Source organism: Apis mellifera, linkage group LG8 (assembly GCF_003254395.2).
Source record: "Apis mellifera strain DH4 linkage group LG8, Amel_HAv3.1, whole genome shotgun sequence".
NCBI classification, from domain to species: Eukaryota; Metazoa; Arthropoda; class Insecta; order Hymenoptera; family Apidae; genus Apis; species Apis mellifera.
Genome location: NC_037645.1, coordinates 7,703,885 through 7,723,167, shown reverse-complemented (window position 1 = coordinate 7,723,167; position 19,283 = coordinate 7,703,885). Strand labels below are relative to the sequence as shown.

Genomic DNA, 19,283 nt, shown 5'->3' with positions numbered 1-19,283 from the left:
AAAAGAAAAAAGTAATCATAAATAATCTTTTTATAAAAAAATTAATGATATTTCAATTAATATTCTTTTTAAATATTTTTTATATAAATATAAAAACATTCAATCCCATCATAAACTTATTATATATATTTATTAAGTTCAGTCAGAAATTTCTTTCATTTTACTTACATATATAAAAAGATGGAAGATCAAACGAAATAAATTATGGATAAATTTTTTTTTACCAAAAATGGAACTTATGAGTCTACAAGTATTATGACAAACTTAATGAATGATATATTTTTTTCTATACTTGCACAATTATCATATCCTTTGATGCATAGTTGCAATATTATTATAAAAAAAAAACAATGTGATGCAGCAAAGCATCATCAAAGGATATAACTATTTTTTACTCTGTACATAGTTGCAACAATAGTTGCACTTTTTCAATGACAATCACTATACATTGTATAGCCATACAACTAGAAAATTATAGTCTAATGTGATACAATTTTTAATTATAATTCATCATGTTTTTCTTCATCTTGATCATCTTCATTTGCATCCATATCAATAATTTTTTCAGAATCTTGTTTTTCTGTTGGTCCAGATTCTTCTTCTTGTATTTCTTCCTCTTCAGGAACTTCATCTAGAGAAATGCCTAAAGTCTTTCTCATTAATTGCTCTACACTATCCGCAAAACTGGCAGTTTCTCTGAGCATGTATCCTGACCGAAGAGTAGCTGTTCTGAACATCATCAATGCAATATCTTTTGCTGTCTGATCAGTAGTATCAACTTCCACTCTACGTAAAAGTTCTCTAATAAGTGGATGTCTTGGATTGATCTCTAAAGTTTTTTTTTGATTCAAATAATAATTTTTCTGGGGATCATCAGTCTTTTGATGAGCATTTGAAATAGCTAATCTTTCCATATTTCCTGTCCATCCAAACATACTAGCAACCAAAGCACATGGAGAATCTGTAAGACGTTCGGAAACCTGAGCTTTACTGATATGATCCTTCAAAACATCATTCAGCCATTTAACCAATGGTTCAAAAGTAGTTTTCAATTGCTCCATTCTTTCTTTAGCCTTTTCGCCTTCATCAAGCGAAAATCCTTCTTTAGCTACGTTCTGGAACTTTTTACCATCGAATTCAGGAAGAGCAGAAATAGCATATTCATCAACTGCTTCAGTAAGATATAGAACTTCATAGCCCTTTTTATCTAATCTTTCTACAAATGGAGATTTTTTTACTTCTTCTTCAGAAGAGCCAGCAATATAATAAATGTATTGTTGACTAGATTTCATTCGGGTTACATAATCTGATAATGATGTAAAATCTTTTTGTGTAGAAGATTGAAATAACAAAAGTTTGGATAATCTGGCTCTGTTTTGAGCATCTTCAATCACACCCAGTTTAATATTAGTGCTGTATTCTTTCCAGAATTTTTCATAATCTTCCTTAGGGATTTTTTTGATCATATCTAATACTTTTCTAATCAATTTCTTTTTGATTACCTTAATGAGTTTATGTTGCTGTAAGTTTTCACGTGAAACATTTAACGGTAAGTCATCGCTATCAACAATACCACGAATGAAGGATAAATAGTTAGGCATCATATCTGTAAATTTATCTGTGATGAAAACTCTTCTGACATATAATTTAATATTGTCTGCTTTAGTGCCATAACGATTAAAACTATCACTTGGCTGAACTTTAGGAATAAAAAGAAGTGATTTGAAGGTGACTTCACCTTCTGCTACAAAATGGATTTTTGCTAAAGGATCCTGAGTATCTTTTGTTAAAACCTTATAAAAATCATTATAATCTTTATCTTCAACTTCAGATGGCTTTAAAGTCCATATAGGTTTAGAATCATTTAACAATTCCCAGTCCCAAACAGTTTTATCAACCTTCTTTGTTTTCTTTTCTTCCTCCACATCTTCTACTTTTGCATCCTCCTCCTCATCCACTTTATCTTCAATGGAATCTTTTTTTTCACTTTCATCTTCTTTTACTCGTTTCTCTTCTTCTTCCTCTTCTTCATCTACTTGAATGACTTTGCTACTCCATAAATATATAGGGAAATTGATAAATTGTGAGTATTTCTTTACAAGATTTTTAATTGTATCTTCTTCTAAAAAGTCCAATGCTTCATCTTTTAAATGCAAACTATAATTGAAATATATTTATAAATTTTCAAATTTATAAAAAATAAAAAAATAATAAATATAAAAAAAATTGTATTTACCTCACTGTAGTTCCTCTTTTTAGTGTATTCCCCCTGGGATCTTCTACAATGCTGTAACTGCTACTATCAGACTGCCAAATATGTTGATTGTCTTCATTATGCTTAGAAGTAACTACTACTGTATGAGAAACCAAAAAAGCAGAATAGAAACCAACTCCAAATTGACCAATCATATCGTTCAAATCTTGAGTATTAGAAGTTTCTTGCATTTTGCCCAAGAACTCAGCAGTTCCTGATTTAGCAATGGTTCCAAGATTATTAATTAATTCATGTTTGGCCATACCAATACCAGAATCAGTTATACTTAATATTTTATTTTCTTTATCAGATTTTATTCTAATTGCTAATTCTGGATTAGTATCCAAGACATTTTTATCAGTAAGTGACAGCAATCTTATTTTATCTAATGCATCAGATGCATTAGATATCAACTCTCTTAGAAAAATATCTTTGTTACGATACAAAGAGTTTATAATAAGTTTCATAATACGATTGACTTCGGTTTGAAAAGTAAATTTTTCAGCTTTTTCTCTGAGTTCTTTAATTTGAGCCACATTTAATCCATCAAGTTTAATTGCTTCCTCTTCTCTTTGAATTACTTCATTATCTAAAATTAACAAATTATAAATTACAAATTAAATTTTATTTATTAAAAAATATATTATAAACAAAATTATAAAAAAATATTTTTAATATAAATGTGAATATAAGATAAAAGAGCGATCTGTTCAATTGTTATTAAATAAATAATTTCGAAATATTTTACCCGTTCGAGATCCTTCGCGGCTAGCACTCAAATCATTTTCTACAGTTCCAATATCTTCTTCCACCAAATTTTCTGCTCTAACAAATCCTACATAACAAAGATATGTTGATATTCTTGCTTAATTAACATATGCATTTTGAACAATTTTTTCCATAATTACAGATTTTCTTATTAAAACTCACCTGTTAGAAAGAAGAGAATCGATAGCAATATTAACGCTTTTCTCATTGCTGCCGTGAACTGTTTCCGAATAATGGCAGGAAAAAAAGCGAAATATTCCCAAATTCACTTCAAACACTACGATCCACTGTTTTATGCCGACTGTCATATAATTTAACCCACGATACTTTCATATAGTAAAGACTTTAGTGATCCACCAATAAAATGACCCCACGCAATACACATTGACCAATGAGATAAAAGCCGGTTAAAACTCGGTCCAAATGTCTTCTTGGCATTGGTAGATGGATGTAACATATGGTATTTTCTATTCTAGAATATTCCTTTGTGTTTTAATAAAACATTTACAAAATAATTAATTTTTTCTATTATATTTTTTATACAAATAATAAATTATATACTTATTTTTTTATTTAAAAAATACATAATGATTTAAACAAACATTTGAACAAATTTTCTTAAGTTATAAAAATTATTATCGACAGAAAATAAATGTAATTTCTATTAGTCGATAACTTATCATCATTCTAAATTAATAAAATTATCATAAAATCAATTTAATATTTTAATTTTATTTTTTATTTTATATTTATTTAAATAATCATTATATAATTATTATAAACTCGAAGATTTATTTTATATATATTTTATATATATACTATAACTTATTGTTACAAATTGCTATTACTATCAGTAGCTATCAATTAAATATCATAAAAAATTTTTTTCGAAAATTTAGCAAATGAGGATCTTTGCACACATATTAATTATATTTTTATTAATAATTGAATTTATTATAATAAATTCAATAAATTGTAGAATAATTCTCATTTTTTTTTATATTAATTTCTATTTTAAAAACATAACATATAATTTCGTAAAATATTACATTTCGCCTGTCTTTATTATATCATAAAATATAATAATTTAGTACTTAATATACTGCATTTATATAATTATATAATTATGCAGCAAAATCAAATTTAAAATAATTTTTAATCAAATATATTAATTAATTTTAATTAAATATAATATAATTAAATATATTAATTCATCATATTAATAATTAAAAATATATTTATTGAAATATATTTACATAAAAATTAATATTATTACATTGTATATCAACTATATATATATATATATATATATATATATATACATTATCTAGAAAATTTTTCACATAATATTATTTTTGTTATATATATGTTATGCCGATTATATTATGTAATTAAATACACATTGAATAAATTTCTTGAAATAGAAACCGGATATAATATTATATTTTAATAATTATGCAATTAAAAAAGTTTAATACTTTTAAATTCAATAAATTTACTTTTTAAATTTTATAGAAAATTTTTTATTTTCAATAAAATAAATATATTTTCAATATTTTCTTGAAAAAAGTATGATAATGAAATATAGAAATTTTTTAAGAAATGAATTTTTTGTGAACAACCATATAAGAATTATCGACAGGAAATCGGTATTCGTGACTGATCACGCGTGAATTTTTTGCTGATACAAATGTTGTGGCCAATTGGTCGTTATGGATACGTTTTCTACAAACTATTGTACAGATTATATATCGAACATACCTCATTTTCATACATGAATGTGTTTTATCTGTTATGTGTGTAATGTATAATATAGAATGCGCGAACTTGAGTCTAGGGAATCCCCTGTCGTCAATTGCTTTTTAATTCTCTTTAAAAGAGCTACGAATTTTTTTCGCATTCTTTATCACTAACAGTTGATCAAAATTTCTTTAAAAAATTAATATATGCAGTTCCAGTCTTACCTTCTAGATATCAAGGTAAGTTAGATCACAAAAATTAAAATTAATAAATGAATAAAAACTTCGAATAATTATATGATGGAAATAATCATTTGAAATTATCGTATAAATAAAATATTTTAAAGATGAACGATGATGATGTAAAAAAGAAAATTAATTAAGTCTCTAATTAAGAATCTGGATAATTAATTATCAATTAATTATCAATTTCAAGTTAATATCATATTAATAATATTAATAATAATTTTAATAATAATTAATTAAAAGATAATATGTTTTTCCTAATGTAATTTGTTTAAAAATAAATCTTTCTTCATTGTTTCTATAAATAATTTATTTTTATTTTAAATTTATTTATATTTATTTCTATAAATAATAATTAATTATTCCATTAATTTAACATTAATTTAACGAAAAGAAATTTTATTTTAATTTAGATATTGATATTATCAATTAATAACAAATTTTAATTATCATATATTTAATACTCCGCATTTGTAAATACATACAGCTAAACAATTTAAGCATCTTGATAAATTAAAGTATCAAAAATTATTCAATGAATTATTGAATAAATGCGATGTCGATGAGAAATAATTTTAGTAAGTTTTTTTTCGTTCTTTTTTTATTATGTATTTAATTAATTAAATCAAAATAGAATCTTTCGTTAATATTTTTAAAAAAATTAATCTGTATTTTAACGAATGAATCGATCGAAGCATATATAAAAAAATAAAATATATTATTTAGTATAAAATTAATACTAACTCGTATTTTTCCTCCAGTTTATTCTCTTCGTAAGTTTTTCATTTATTTTTATTTTTATTTGATTGAGATAATCAATTATCAAGGAATCAACGATTAATATTTGATCCAAAATAGGCAATATTAAATCTCTGAAATATTTAAACATAGAGTTAAAAGTTGTTCTATTCTATTCATTTTTTATTAAAATAATTTTAAAATCAAATTTATCGGATATTCATTTGCTCTCTCCTTTTCAAACTGATGCGTCATAACCGTGAGTCATAACATGGTTTTCTTTTTCAGGAATGTTCTTGAACAGACCTCAAAGCGCAACAACTAGGCAAGAGATTGAGATGATTTATAAAGCCCAACAGGCTCTGCAAAACACCACGGATTCTATAGAAAAACTTCGTTTGCTCTGTTTGGCCAGAGGTGCCAATGGTATACTTGGTTTGGGCAGGTAAGTGGACAATACTTTTTTTTTTTTTAAAATACATTTCTTTTAAATATAACATGGCACAAAAGTAATACGGCATAAAATTCAAAATTTATAAAATAGTATTTTTTTAACATGAAAAAACTTAAATTTATGTTATTTTTTTTTATTATATTATTATTTTAATGAAATTATATAATTTGCTATATCATAGTGTATAGAATGAGAAATTTCTAGAATGTTTTTTTAATCTATATAGAATTTTCCGTCGTATGGACGATGATGGAAATAAGAAATTGAACCTAGAAGAATTCACCAAAGGTCTCGAGGAAAGTGATTTGGATATTTCAGATGAAGAGATTCAAGAGATGTTTAATAAATTCGACACAGATAACGATGGGAACATTAGCGTCGATGAGTTTATTATTGGTATAAGAGTATGTATATTTTATATATAACTAAATACTTTTTCATTATTTATCATTGGATTATTAAGAAAAAAAATTCTTTTTAGCCTCCAATGTCTCAAAATCGCAAAAATGTAGTAGATCAGGCCTTCAAAAAATTGGATAAAACTGGTGATGGAGTGATCACGATCGACGATTTAAGAGGAGTTTATAACGTTAAGTGTCATCCCCGTTATATCAGTGGCGAAGAAAGTGAGGAAAGTATTCTGAACAAGTTTTTAGCGAATTTTGAACAGAACAATACTAGAAATGGCACAGTAAGTATTTTTTTTTTTTGTTTCTAAGAAAGATTTCTATGAAATTTTATCCTTTTTTATTAGAATTTTTAAATAAACAATAATTCAATAGATTAAATGGATTGCTTTCTTCTAGTTTTGATATGAAAAATAATTTTGAATAAAATATTGAATCTATATGTTACAGGTTACCGAAGAAGAATTTATGAATTATTATAGCGCTATCAGCGCAAGCATCGATCATGATGCTTATTTTGATCTAATGATGCGAAATGCTTACAAACTCTGAATAAGATATTCCTTCGATTTAATTTCCACTACTTTTAAACTTTAGCTTTAGCTTTACGATCAATGTCGATTTTCAAAGCATTCATGCAACTGGTAGTGACTAATAAAAAATTTATAGACAGACTCTATATAGTTTATGCAAGTTAGTGTAATAATAATTTAATGTAATAATTCATGATCACTAGCTTTCTCTAAAGAAATTTTATTTAATTAATCGATGAATTGTATTGATTAATGTATAAAGGAAATATCAAGAAGATAACATTCCTATAAAAATATATATATATGTATCTTTTTCTTCATGTGTTTCGCTACATATTTCTTAATTTGATCCAAAAACGTTTCCTATGATTCTTAATTTTTCTACAAAAATTTAATTTAATTGATATTAATTAATACTTGTAGTAGCAAATATATTGAAAAATTTGTATGCATGCGTTTTTATTTATAATTCAGATATAAAAATTTTCTACAATCTTCGGTTTAATTTAAGATTCACTCTACCAGATATTGATATCTATATATGGCCATTTATAAAATGTGTGCGTAGCTTGTAAGAACGGAAGCTTGGTTATAGGGTCCAACACAATGAAATGATTCATATTAGACTAACATAGGAATCGAGTCTGAGTCATGTCAATTATTTGTTTATTCGTGAAAAATAGAGTTTTTATCTTTTCATTTCAGAGTGATAAATATTGAGTACTTAATAGTGAATTAGAAAAAAATACATAATACTCACTTTGTAAAAACAGGAATTGATGGGGATAACTTTAACAGCCAAGCATGCAAAAGATGCGTCAAACGTGTTTTATTGTATTCAAATATTAAATAGTAAACAGTTTCATTCTTGTATAATTTAATTTCACCTGTTTAATTTTTAGAACGTAACTTTTTTACACTTTGATTTTAAAATATTAAAAATTTTTAATTTCAATCTTTTTATTATAATTAAATATATTTTGCAAAAATGATAAAAGCTGAATATTACTTAATTCTATTTAAGAATCCTTATAAAAACTTTCGTTCTTACATTATGAGCTTCTTCGGTTTCTTGTATATTTATAATATCCATTTAGTATCGATCTTTTTTAAAATATTTCAATTAAAAAAACATTTTTTCTTGATAAAGTTCAATTTTGATGTTTCATTTTCTTGATCAAAGTTCTATTTTCATATTCTATTTTGATGTTTCATTTTCTATTTTGATGTTCAATAGATATCTAATAGAATAATAACCTTTGATAATATTAATTATTTATCAGATTTTTTTACAATAAAGATATATAATTAAATTATTAATTTCGATATAATAGTAATTGTACCACTTTGTAAAATTATCGACATTTTCATAAAATTTAAAAAACGTTAAAATTGCAATACGATACTATGAAAATTATTATTTATCTATATATATAAATTACTATTTATTTATTTTAATTTTGATTTTATTTTTTCTAATAAAATTATATTAAAAAAAATTTGCATCGGCCGGGAATCGAACCCGGGCCGCCCGCGTGGCAGGCGAGCATTCTACCACTGAACCACCGATGCTACATATATGTGATGGTACATACACAAATTATATGGTAATATTTTAAAGTATCAATGAATTACGACTTCCTCTGTTCTGAATTTCAAAAATGCATCAGAAGGAAAAAAGAAAACTCAGAGCATTCTTGATAAATTATTATTAATTGAGAATAAAACTTCAACAATAAATAAATTTTTTTATATTATTTTATTTCTGTATTTAATAATTCCAATTTTATCTTAATATTTCGTAAGTATACATTTTATAGTATTATTTAATACATTCAAAATTTATTATTATATAAAATTATAAATTATAAGAATTAAAAAATATGTATCATTATTCTTTAAGATAAAATTTTCAAAAAATTTAAGTTTATTAATTGTATTAATATATAAGTATTAATTGAATTGTTATATTTAAGAATTTGTTTATATAGAAAAAATAATGAATAAAATAAAAATATATTTTTTATATTAAAAAAGAAAAAGAATTACTATAAGATTATATATATTTTATAAAATTATAATAAAAAATAATATAAAATAAAATATGAAAAAATAAATTTGCATCGGCCGGGAATCGAACCCGGGCCGCCCGCGTGGCAGGCGAGCATTCTACCACTGAACCACCGATGCTTGTTTAAATTATTGTAAATATATATATAAAATTGTAATATAGTTTACTTTTTAAATTTAATCTATTTTAATAAATTTTATATTATCTATAAATTCTATATTAGGATACAATCTAATATAGAATTATTCAATAATCTTGAATTATTAATATTCAAAATAATGATTATTTTTTTAAATTTAGTTATATATGAGATTATATATCAACTACCAATTAAAAATAAAAATCTCCATAATGCTGTTACAAAAATCAAAATGTCTAAGAATCTTTCTTAGATTAATGTCATTTGTCATCTGACTTAACTTAAAAAGGAAATTTAAGTTTTTTTTGTTTTCTTACGAATGTGAAAACACTATTTCTTACGATTGTACTATAAATAGATTTAATCGACTTCCTTCGAATTAATAGACTGTGATATATATTTGTGATAAAATTGTTACTATTATTAAAAATAATTTTTCCAAAAGTCTTAATGTATCTAAAAAAACTTTAATTTGTATCTTGTATTTGATATACTGAGTGTGGAATATTGCTTTTTTATATTTCATGTCTTTTATCTTCATTCAATATATGCTAAGATTAATAAAAATTAAATCATAATATATATATATATATATAAAAACTATAATAAGCTAGAAAAATATAAATATCTAGAATAAATCTATCGAGAAATAATAACTATAGTTATGATTACTACAGTTATAATAAATAATATTGTGAATACAGATGTGTAGAAGAAGGGCTTAAATCATTTTTATTTAGAAGTTTATTATATTTATTGTTTAATATAAATTATTTTTATCAATACACATTAAAGAAAATAGAAAAATCTAGGCAGCAATTAATTATAAATTGCGTCTTATGATATTCAAGCTATATACATTAATTTAGCACATATGAAAATATACAATACATATGTATATAATATATGTTGTGAAAAAAATGTAAAGCTTCAAAAATATAAGTGAATATTTGAATCTGGACTACGAAAAAAGAAAGGTCTTTTAAGGAAATCATAAATTATAACTTTATTTATATTAATCATTAAATTAAAAAGCTCAATGATTTTAAACATTTTTTTAAAATCTTCAAGAAAACAGATATTAAAAATATAAATAAAGGATTTTATTAAATAAACATTATACTAGTAAATATTTTTCATTTCTAGTTTTTTTTATAATATATGATATATATAATGATATAAACATTTTCTACAATTATAAATATAATGAAAAATGAAATAAGAAATGAAAAAAGTAAAAAAAAATAAAAAAAATATTCTCTCCCCGTCGGGGAATCGAACCCCGGTCTCCCGCGTGACAGGCGGGGATACTAACCACTATACTAACGAGGATTTTGATGATACTTTGTTTTCTTCTTCATTCATGACAAAATAAATATATTTTGAAATAAATTTTAAAAATTAAAACTAATATTATCATTTTCAATGTCTTATTATAATTATTATTAATATATTATTATTCATAGACGTATTCAAGTTAGATCTAAATAAATTATTTTTTAATTTTTCATTTATATAAATAATATAAAAATAAATAATATTATTGTTCCTTCAAAATAAGCATATAATATATAATACATATAAGTAATACTATTTTTCGATTGAGTATGATTGTTTACTTTTTTATTTTACGTTTTGTAAATTAAATTATAGTTATTATTTTCATATAAAAAAATATAAAATTAGTTTCAAATTATCTTATTCTTCGATTTATATTTTGTAATATTAATCTAAAAATGTTTTTAGATTACAGTAACCTAAGTAATTATTATTCTATTATAATTAATGTAAAAATAACAATTTATATTGAATCTAGAATTAGAAGATTTGGATATTATTGTCTATGACTAAGAAGATAATTTATTATAGCGTATTATTCGATTAATTAATGCATTCAACAATATCTATATTTTAATTTATATTATTATTTTATAAAAACTATTTTAAAATATATACTTTTTTTAGGTATTTTATTAATTTAATTATTATATACATTTTAGTATTCATAATTATTCATAAAAAAAAAATTATTTGAAAATTATGCAAAAATAGAAAAATAAACTCCCCGGCGGGGAATCGAACCCCGGTCTCCCGCGTGACAGGCGGGGATACTGACCACTATACTACCGAGGATTCTTCGTACTTGTTTTTTTAATTAAATATTATAAGGAAAAAATTTATATTTTATAATATTTCTTTAATGTAAAATATTACATTTAAATGATTATTTAAATTTTATATTATTATTTAATGAATTTATTGAATCATATTATACTTTTGTGTAAAAATATTATCAAATAGTACTATAATGATTATTACAATGATTTATTTAATAAATATTTTTTTTTTTTTTAAGACAGTAAAAATTATCGAAAGTAAATAGATTTACATTACATACATAAAATTGGATTAAAATTAACACAGTTATGAAGAATATAAGATTTATATAAGCGAAGCGCGTGCGCTCAGAAATTTAGTATTGGAGTATCGTTCGTACGAGTCGCCACAGTGTATTTCTATCTTTCATTTTCTAGAGTATTGTATCTTACTTTCTTGTCTATCTTGCTTTCACTAATTTTCTGGGCAAAATTGACACATCAATGCACGTTTCTCATAATAAACAGAGTACGTTCGAATGCATACAAAGTTACTGAAGTGATACAATAGTTATGTGTAACTGAAGATATATTTCTATTTCGTAATTTCGTCGTATAGATACGTTCTTTTTCGCGGGATATTCATTGACAAGATTTCGACATCGACATATCCCTGATTGAATATTCTTTATCAAAAAATAGAGATGTTCAAATATTCGACTATATTCACTGCCATAATATTCTTATGTGGTAAGTTACTAATTCAAGTAATCGAATTCAATGATTTGTTTAGACATTTAGAAATATATAGATTTTTTTTTGCTATATTTTTTTATTGATAAAATTTGTGATCATATATCGTGTCATTTAACATAAAAAGAAGATTCGAGAGATCATTAAAAGAGTTAAAAGGAAAAATTCAATATAAAATGATCGCATGTGCAAAATCATGTTAGTTAATTTTTTTATACTCACGTTAAAAGAATTGTTTTATCAGTAAAATTCGAGATTAAATATTACCGCTTGAAATACAATTCTTTATGTATATCATTTGAAAGAACTGACCATTGTTCTACATTTATGATAGGAACAGTGAATCTCAAATTTCACTGTTTGATTTTAAGATCAAGAAATGATAGCGACATTCATGCTCATATTCGATAATGATATGTATCATTGAAATTAAATGCAATAATTGCATCGAATGCTCGATTTATTGACATTTAATTCTTAATGCATATTCCGCATAAATATTTACAGATATAAATTAATGATTGATGTACTTGATTATTGATATGAGATAAAGATTGTACTGTTCTTTTTATATCGAATAAATACTTATCATTATTACACGTGTGACGAATGCACGGATTGCATGTTGATTCGACTTGTGCACTTTGTACTTTATGAATATATTTTCATTTTTCATTAATTGAATATTTATGATACAAAAGTTTTTATAAAACAATTGTAAAAAATATATTCTCATATTATTATTATTGAAATCATTTTATTAGAGATTCAGTTTCATAATTTCTTTTTTTTTTATTTTTCATAACCTATAAGTGTATAATAAAACAAAGAAAATAACTAAAATAAGTTTTAATTTTTATTGATTTCATATTGAATGAAATTAATTTTAATAATTTTAATTTGAAAAATAAAAAGATAAAAAATATGATTAATAGAGTTATGGTTACAAATCGAAATAATAATTAATACAAAGTCCACGTGAGATGACGTGTTTATTTCCTCTTTAAACAGGAAATGTTATAAAACAAGATTTCAAATAATCGTAAAATCTATTTTAAATTTAAATATTTAATGCTAAAAAAGTTATAAAAGGAATAAATTGTAACTCTGATATTTTCTAGTCTTATAAAAACTCCTGAAATAAATATTAAACATATTAATAATTATTAAAATTCATTTGTAAAATATATCTTAAATAATATGTCTTAATATATATAATTATAATTAATATAATTAAAATATTTAAATATATATAATATAATATATATAAATATATATACATATATATAGAAAATATACTTAAAAAAATTATTTTGATTTATTATTTTGCAAAATTATTACACGTAAATTAAAAAATATTATATAATTAGAAATTATATCTATATAAATTAATATATTATTTTTTATTACAGCATTTCTTGGATGCACCATTTCTGAAGATAATTTGCCTAATGCAGAAGAAGCATTACAAAAAGTTTCTGATATTATTGATTTGAACAATTTAAATGTATCTGGAAACCCTTTGGATAATGTTAATGCATCTGTGATAAAACATGCTCTAGAAGAAAGTCAAAGTGTTTTCAAACAAAAATGTGACAAAAATGGTGGAGAGGGTTCATTTGAAAATGCTATAAATGCAATGAGTGACTTGGAACAGTGCCTTAAATCATTTGTTAATTTCACAAAGTTGGAAAAAGAAATGGAAAGACATAAACCAACTGGAGATTTGGATACAGTATTTAAAACTTACTGCCGTAAAACTCCCACTCTTAAGAAATGTGTTAGCAATTTTACTACAGCAATAGAGCCATGCTTGGAACCAGAAGAACGAGAAAATAAAAAAATCATTCAAAATATTACGGATTCTCTCTTAACTTTTGTCTGTTATAAAGAGGGAGACCGTATTGCTCGTATGTATTTTTCTTTTTAATTCAGGATTATGTAATAGAATAAGATAAAAACAATAATAGTTTAAAAATTTATTAAAAAATATTTTAATTGTTTATAGTTTTCATTTCTGCTAATGGACCAGAATGTTTCAAATCAAAACGACAGGAAATTCAACAATGTGTTAACATTACTTTTGGAAGTTATATCCCCCAAACAGATCTCAACAATGGACCAGGATTGAATTCTCTTCCACTTCTTGTTTTTGGAACTAAAGAATGCACGTAAGAATCAATATTTATATAACAAATTTTATATGAATAAAATATATTTTTTTTTATATATATTTTTAGAGATATTTCTAAAGTTCAGAGCTGTATTGTAAGAGAATTGGAAAAATGTAAGGATCCAGTACCAGCAAATATTGTGGATTCTATATTCAATTACATCATAAAAGTGACACCATGCCAAAAAGTAATAAATCTTCAAAATACTGCTTCTAGCTCAACAATTAACTTATTATGCATGAGCCTAATATTTTTATTGTTAATACTTACATAAAATTAATTCTAATAGAAATTATTTACAAAAAAATTCAAAATTAAGAAACAAAAATTCTTGTTTACAAGTATAAATTTCATTACTCTAGATTACTTTAAATTTCATTGAAACATATGTGATACTTTTGAAAGTAAGAAAATATTCAAATATAAGTCTGGTTTTTAAAACATTTTTCACTATATTGATTCAAATTATAAAAAAACGAAATTTGTACTGTTTTAATAATTCTGGTGCTTCAGAATAGACTGACATATTTGTAAGTGTCCATCTGAATATAATGCTAAATATAAATTGTAACTATAATAGAAAACCTAGACTTTTCTTCACTTGGAATATGTTCAATTTTATACTATAGAGATGTAATTAAATAAATTCATACTTGTAATATAAGTACCATGAATTATATACAATAATAAGACATAAAATTGTCATCATTTGTATAAATTAATATAAATATGTTATAATAGAAATATATTGTATTTTTTTCATGATACTTAATGTTATTATACAATTTAATGTTATTATTATAATGAAATTATTATTGTGAAATGTTTTTTATATTCAAAAATACAAAATAATACATAATTTTCTTTTTATAATATAAATTATTTTTGTAGCAATATAAATTTATATATTTAATTTTATTAATAATCATAGTTCCATAACTAATATATATTGCAATGATGCCGTAACACTTTTCGAAAACAAAATATTTTTATTTGTACTTACATTTGTGATTCTATTCAAAATTTCATATAAATATTTTTTAAAAAATGTTATATATCTTCACATCACGCGCGCGAACGAACAAAAGAAATAAGATTATTTTCCATTGGAACTGATACGATATAATAATTGATATACGTTCATTAGCTACTTCTCATGAATCCTTAGAACTATTCTTCTATTGGTGAACAGATGATATTCATAGAAATATATTGCGCACGCATCGTTAATGTTTCGCACACTTTCGCTTGTCTTCGGGTAGGTTCGTAGCTCGCAAAAGCAGTGCACTTGAGAAAGCCCATCGCAGGCTGTCTCGACGTGTATGTTTTGAACAATTCGCAACATGTTAATGAGTTTTTATCAGATTCTAATTAAAAATTCATGCAGTGTATTCAGTATACGAAAAAAAATTAATAGTGCAAGACATTTACCCTCTTGATCGAGTATTTTTATTAGTATCAATTGTGCAATAAGGAAGGTGAAGAACGATGCCAGGCAAAGGAGGCAGAAGACGAAAATGCGGTAGGAAAATCTTATTTTTTGATCTTATTTGTAATATTTGTTTTTTTTTAAAAATAATTATTTAAAAAGTCCTCAAAATCGTATTTATAAAAAATCTTGATCAAATATGCGATGATCGTTCTTTATTAAATTATTGGCATTCTTTTGGAATGACTCATCATTTAAATGTTATTTATTTTATCTTACAGCACATATTAGATTGTCAATTATTTTAATTTTTCTAATGATATTATATATAAAATCATTGACTAATTTTCGAATAAAAAACTATATTGATTTATGAAATTTTTAACGATATGTTCGAATTGAAGCAACATCGTGTCACTACTAGCTATCCCCATGTGACTTTCATGCTTTTCGTACGGGTTTGGGTTAGGTACGAGATAGAATAAAAATTTTATGTTTGAATGATTGAAACAAATCGTTAATTTAAATCATATTTTAAAATAAAAGCAATTTTTTTGTAGAAAAAATCATGAATCATTGAAAAAGATGTTTATCGCTTGCTTTATATCTTAAGTGAGCGGTAAAGGGTTAGATAGATGTATCATGCTTTTTTTTATATCATTTGTATTAAATTTAGATCGTTTATTATGTCTAACATTTATTATTTATTATATTTATATAAAATATGCGTCATTTTTATACAATTAAATACATGTAATTATTGATATTTGAAATTTTTTTAACAAATACTTATATATATTTTACAATTTGTTACAGTAAATATTTTATTTAATAATTAAAAATTATAAAACTGATATATGATTTTTATAATTATATTTTTATATAGATTTCTTAAAACTGATTGACTATATTTGGATAACAATTTTACCAGATGAGAAGAATAACAGCTGTTTAATATTTATATCATATTACATTATATATTAGATTTATTTTTTAAATGATATTTATTTTTAACAGTTATTATCTTATTATCTATATAAATTAAGTATAAAAATTGATTATTCACATTTATATCATTGATAGTTGTTTAAATTTTTTTTCAATATTGATATATTTTATATCAATCATTTTATATCATTATAAAGAAATTTTTAATATTTTTAAATTTATAATATTTTTTATTTGTCAAATACTATATGTAAATATAATTTATTTATAAAACAGTTATAAAAAATTATCTTTCTTATAGGACATGGTGGAAAAAGAGCTGAATTAACATCTGATGAAGATTCTATCAATAATGATGCATGCAGCGTATCTAGTAGTCAATCTGATAATCGCAGCATGTTAGATGATGTGAATGATAATGAGGTAGATGAATTCGCGCAGCAAGAAGCATTTGAAGAAAAGCTAAAGGAAGCAATTGATGGTTTATCACAAAAGAGTGCAAAAGGCAGAACAATTTGTTTCAATGGAATAGAAAAAATCTTTGCCATCAAATATATTCCAGATTTTGTAGAAGATAGAAAAATGACTATCACAGATTCAGTGGAACGAGGCTTAAGAAAAGGACGTAGTGAAGAACAATCTACAGCAGCCAGATTAAGTAGCTTGCTTTGTGTTCAATTGGGAGCTTTTGAAAGTGCAGAAATAGTTTGTCGAGATTTAAAAAGTACTTTAACTTTTATTGCCAGCGATACCACAGCTTCTACTCAAGCACGTTCAGAGGTAAAACAAAAAAAGTGATAATTTAATTTATTTATAATAAGTTAATTTATTTATATAATAGGTTATAGGTATTTATTTATATAATAGATAAGTTAATTTATTTATAATTATGTTATTTATTTATTTATAAATAATAAATTATGTACTTACAGTGCTGTTGGGCTCTAAGCATGAATCAATTCTTATCAGGCAATGATGCAACTGCTACCATTGAAATTGTACAATTATTGTCTGGTATTTTCTCTGGTTCCTATTTAAAAGGAAATGGTGCTATAGCAAATATTTCTACAGAAATTGCTGCATTGCATGCTGCAGCTATTTCATCTTGGACACTTCTTTTAACAATAATGGCCCCAGCGGATATTTACAGCTTGCTTGCGAGTGATAGAACTAATAGTTATATGCCGTAAGTATTTTTACAAAAACTTAAAAAAACTTAGAATTATAAAAATAATTTTTATTTTAGGTCCTTGAATAGATTGCGCGAGTTATTAGAATCACCACATTTGGATATAAGATTGTCAGCTGGTGAGGCTCTAGCTGTAATATTCGAATTGGGTCGTGATTTTTCATGCGATTATGAGCAAGATTGGTCTTTGGATCTAATCGAAGTTTTAAAAGAGTTAGCTACAGATTCAAATAAGTACAGAGCAAAAAAAGATCGTAAACAACAGAGAGCTAATTTCAGAGATATACTTCGCTATATAGAGGTGAATTTTGTATTAAAAATATTAAAATATTGAATATAATCATATATACTAATAATGAATATTACTTTTATTAGGAGGATATTCTACCAGAAATGCATGTAAAATTTGGCCAAGAAATTCTATATTTAGAAGGATGGTGTGCACGAACTCAGTATAATGCGTGCTGTAGATTACTTGGTCCGGGAATAAATATTCATCTTGCGGAAAATCAACTTCTGCGCGAAATTTTTCACCTTGGTAACAAAGTTATGCCGATACAATTGAATCAAAAGACAAGTAAATTAGAAAGGGTAAATTTTTTACATTGAATAGTCTTGATTATAATATTAATTTCAAGTTAATTAATTTTATGAATTTTAATTTTATTCCATTTAGACATTAATGAATGCAGCTGCATTCAAAGCGCGCACTATTCAGCGTAATAAAAACCGAGACAAACGATCAGCTGCCTTGGCACCGTGATTCTTCAACTTTCTTTTTTTATATATATTAGATAATTTCTTTTAAAATAAGAAAAACATGATTAAATTTTTTATTTGTTATAACCGTTCTTATAACAACAAAAAAATATATTGCATATTATTGTTTACAATGGTCTATTTTAAATTGTAAATAGAGATGAACAAAAAGAAAAAAAATTATAATTTGCATTCTTAATTGGTTAGATTAAAAAATTCGTTTTAACTTGTATTTAATAATAGCAGAAAACAAATTATTTGCATGATGTTGTTTCATGTTATTTATATTTTGTATATATAAAATTAAAATATGTATATACGATAAATGGTTAATATCTATTGTACTTGTTTTCTGTTAAATTTAATTTGACACTATTGATATGTTGATGAATTTTACTTATGAATTTTATAAATTTTACTATTATATTATAAATTTATGTGTTCCACAATATAAAGAAAATTTAATATTCGAGTTATTATTACTATTATTTTGTAACTAATTTAATTTAACATATACATAAAATTATATTCTATATATGATCATTCTTATATTAGAGGTAATTGTTAAGTATCTATATATATAAAT

General features: G+C 23.7%; 3 protein-coding genes and 4 non-coding genes across 7 annotated transcripts; 2 read left to right on the top strand and 5 right to left on the bottom strand.

Annotated features, from left to right (window-relative positions):
• Positions 1-198: 198 nt before the first annotated feature.
• On the bottom strand, positions 199-3,355 carry LOC412150 (endoplasmin). The gene is made up of 4 exons (XM_395614.6): positions 3,185-3,355; positions 3,003-3,089; positions 2,237-2,843; positions 199-2,157 (listed from the first exon to the last, which is right to left on the bottom strand). The coding sequence occupies exons 1-4, from the start codon at positions 3,228-3,230 to the stop codon at positions 501-503; spliced, it is 2,397 nt and encodes a 798-aa protein (XP_395614.3). The 5' UTR covers positions 3,231-3,355; the 3' UTR covers positions 199-500.
• A 1,394-nt stretch (positions 3,356-4,749) lies between these two features.
• Positions 4,750-8,004, top strand: LOC409367 (calcyphosin-like protein). Its single transcript, XM_392882.7, has 5 exons — positions 4,750-5,001; positions 6,034-6,190; positions 6,426-6,603; positions 6,681-6,890; positions 7,057-8,004. Exons 2-5 carry the CDS (start codon positions 6,036-6,038, stop codon positions 7,156-7,158), a joined length of 645 nt encoding a protein of 214 aa, XP_392882.2. The 5' UTR covers positions 4,750-5,001; positions 6,034-6,035; the 3' UTR covers positions 7,159-8,004.
• A 636-nt stretch (positions 8,005-8,640) lies between these two features.
• Positions 8,641-8,711, bottom strand: TRNAG-GCC. Its single transcript has one exon. It is a non-coding gene; the product is annotated as a tRNA-Gly (tRNA).
• A 547-nt stretch (positions 8,712-9,258) lies between these two features.
• On the bottom strand, positions 9,259-9,329 carry TRNAG-GCC. The gene has a single exon. It is a non-coding gene; the product is annotated as a tRNA-Gly (tRNA).
• A 1,280-nt stretch (positions 9,330-10,609) lies between these two features.
• TRNAD-GUC lies at positions 10,610-10,681 on the bottom strand. Its single transcript has one exon. It is a non-coding gene; the product is annotated as a tRNA-Asp (tRNA).
• Positions 10,682-11,410: 729 nt separating this feature from the next.
• Positions 11,411-11,482, bottom strand: TRNAD-GUC. The gene has a single exon. It is a non-coding gene; the product is annotated as a tRNA-Asp (tRNA).
• A 331-nt stretch (positions 11,483-11,813) lies between these two features.
• Positions 11,814-19,169, top strand: LOC409368 (interferon-related developmental regulator 1-like). The gene is given in 10 exon segments (XM_016913487.2): positions 11,814-12,195; positions 13,611-14,108; positions 14,207-14,369; positions 14,439-14,605; positions 15,588-15,622; positions 17,026-17,529; positions 17,682-17,935; positions 17,996-18,239; positions 18,314-18,529; positions 18,615-19,169. Coding segments are annotated over 10 exon segments (2,214 nt in total). The 5' UTR covers positions 11,814-12,149; the 3' UTR covers positions 18,702-19,169.
• The last annotated feature ends 114 nt before the right edge of the window (positions 19,170-19,283 follow it).

Coding starts and splice junctions, on each gene's coding strand:
- LOC412150 (XM_395614.6), bottom strand. CDS start 3,230: ATGAGAAAAGCGTTAATATTGCTATCGATTCTCTTCTTTCTAACAG. Junction 3,090..3,184: donor GATTCTCTTCTTTCTAACAG/GTGAGTTTTAAT, acceptor TTTGTTATGTAG/GATTTGTTAGAGCAGAAAAT. Junction 2,844..3,002: donor CCGCGAAGGATCTCGAACGG/GTAAAATATTTC, acceptor TGTTAATTTTAG/ATAATGAAGTAATTCAAAGA.
- LOC409367 (XM_392882.7), top strand. CDS start 6,036: ATGTTCTTGAACAGACCTCAAAGCGCAACAACTAGGCAAGAGATTGAG. Junction 6,191..6,425: donor GGTATACTTGGTTTGGGCAG/GTAAGTGGACAA, acceptor TAATCTATATAG/AATTTTCCGTCGTATGGACG. Junction 6,604..6,680: donor AGTTTATTATTGGTATAAGA/GTATGTATATTT, acceptor AATTCTTTTTAG/CCTCCAATGTCTCAAAATCG.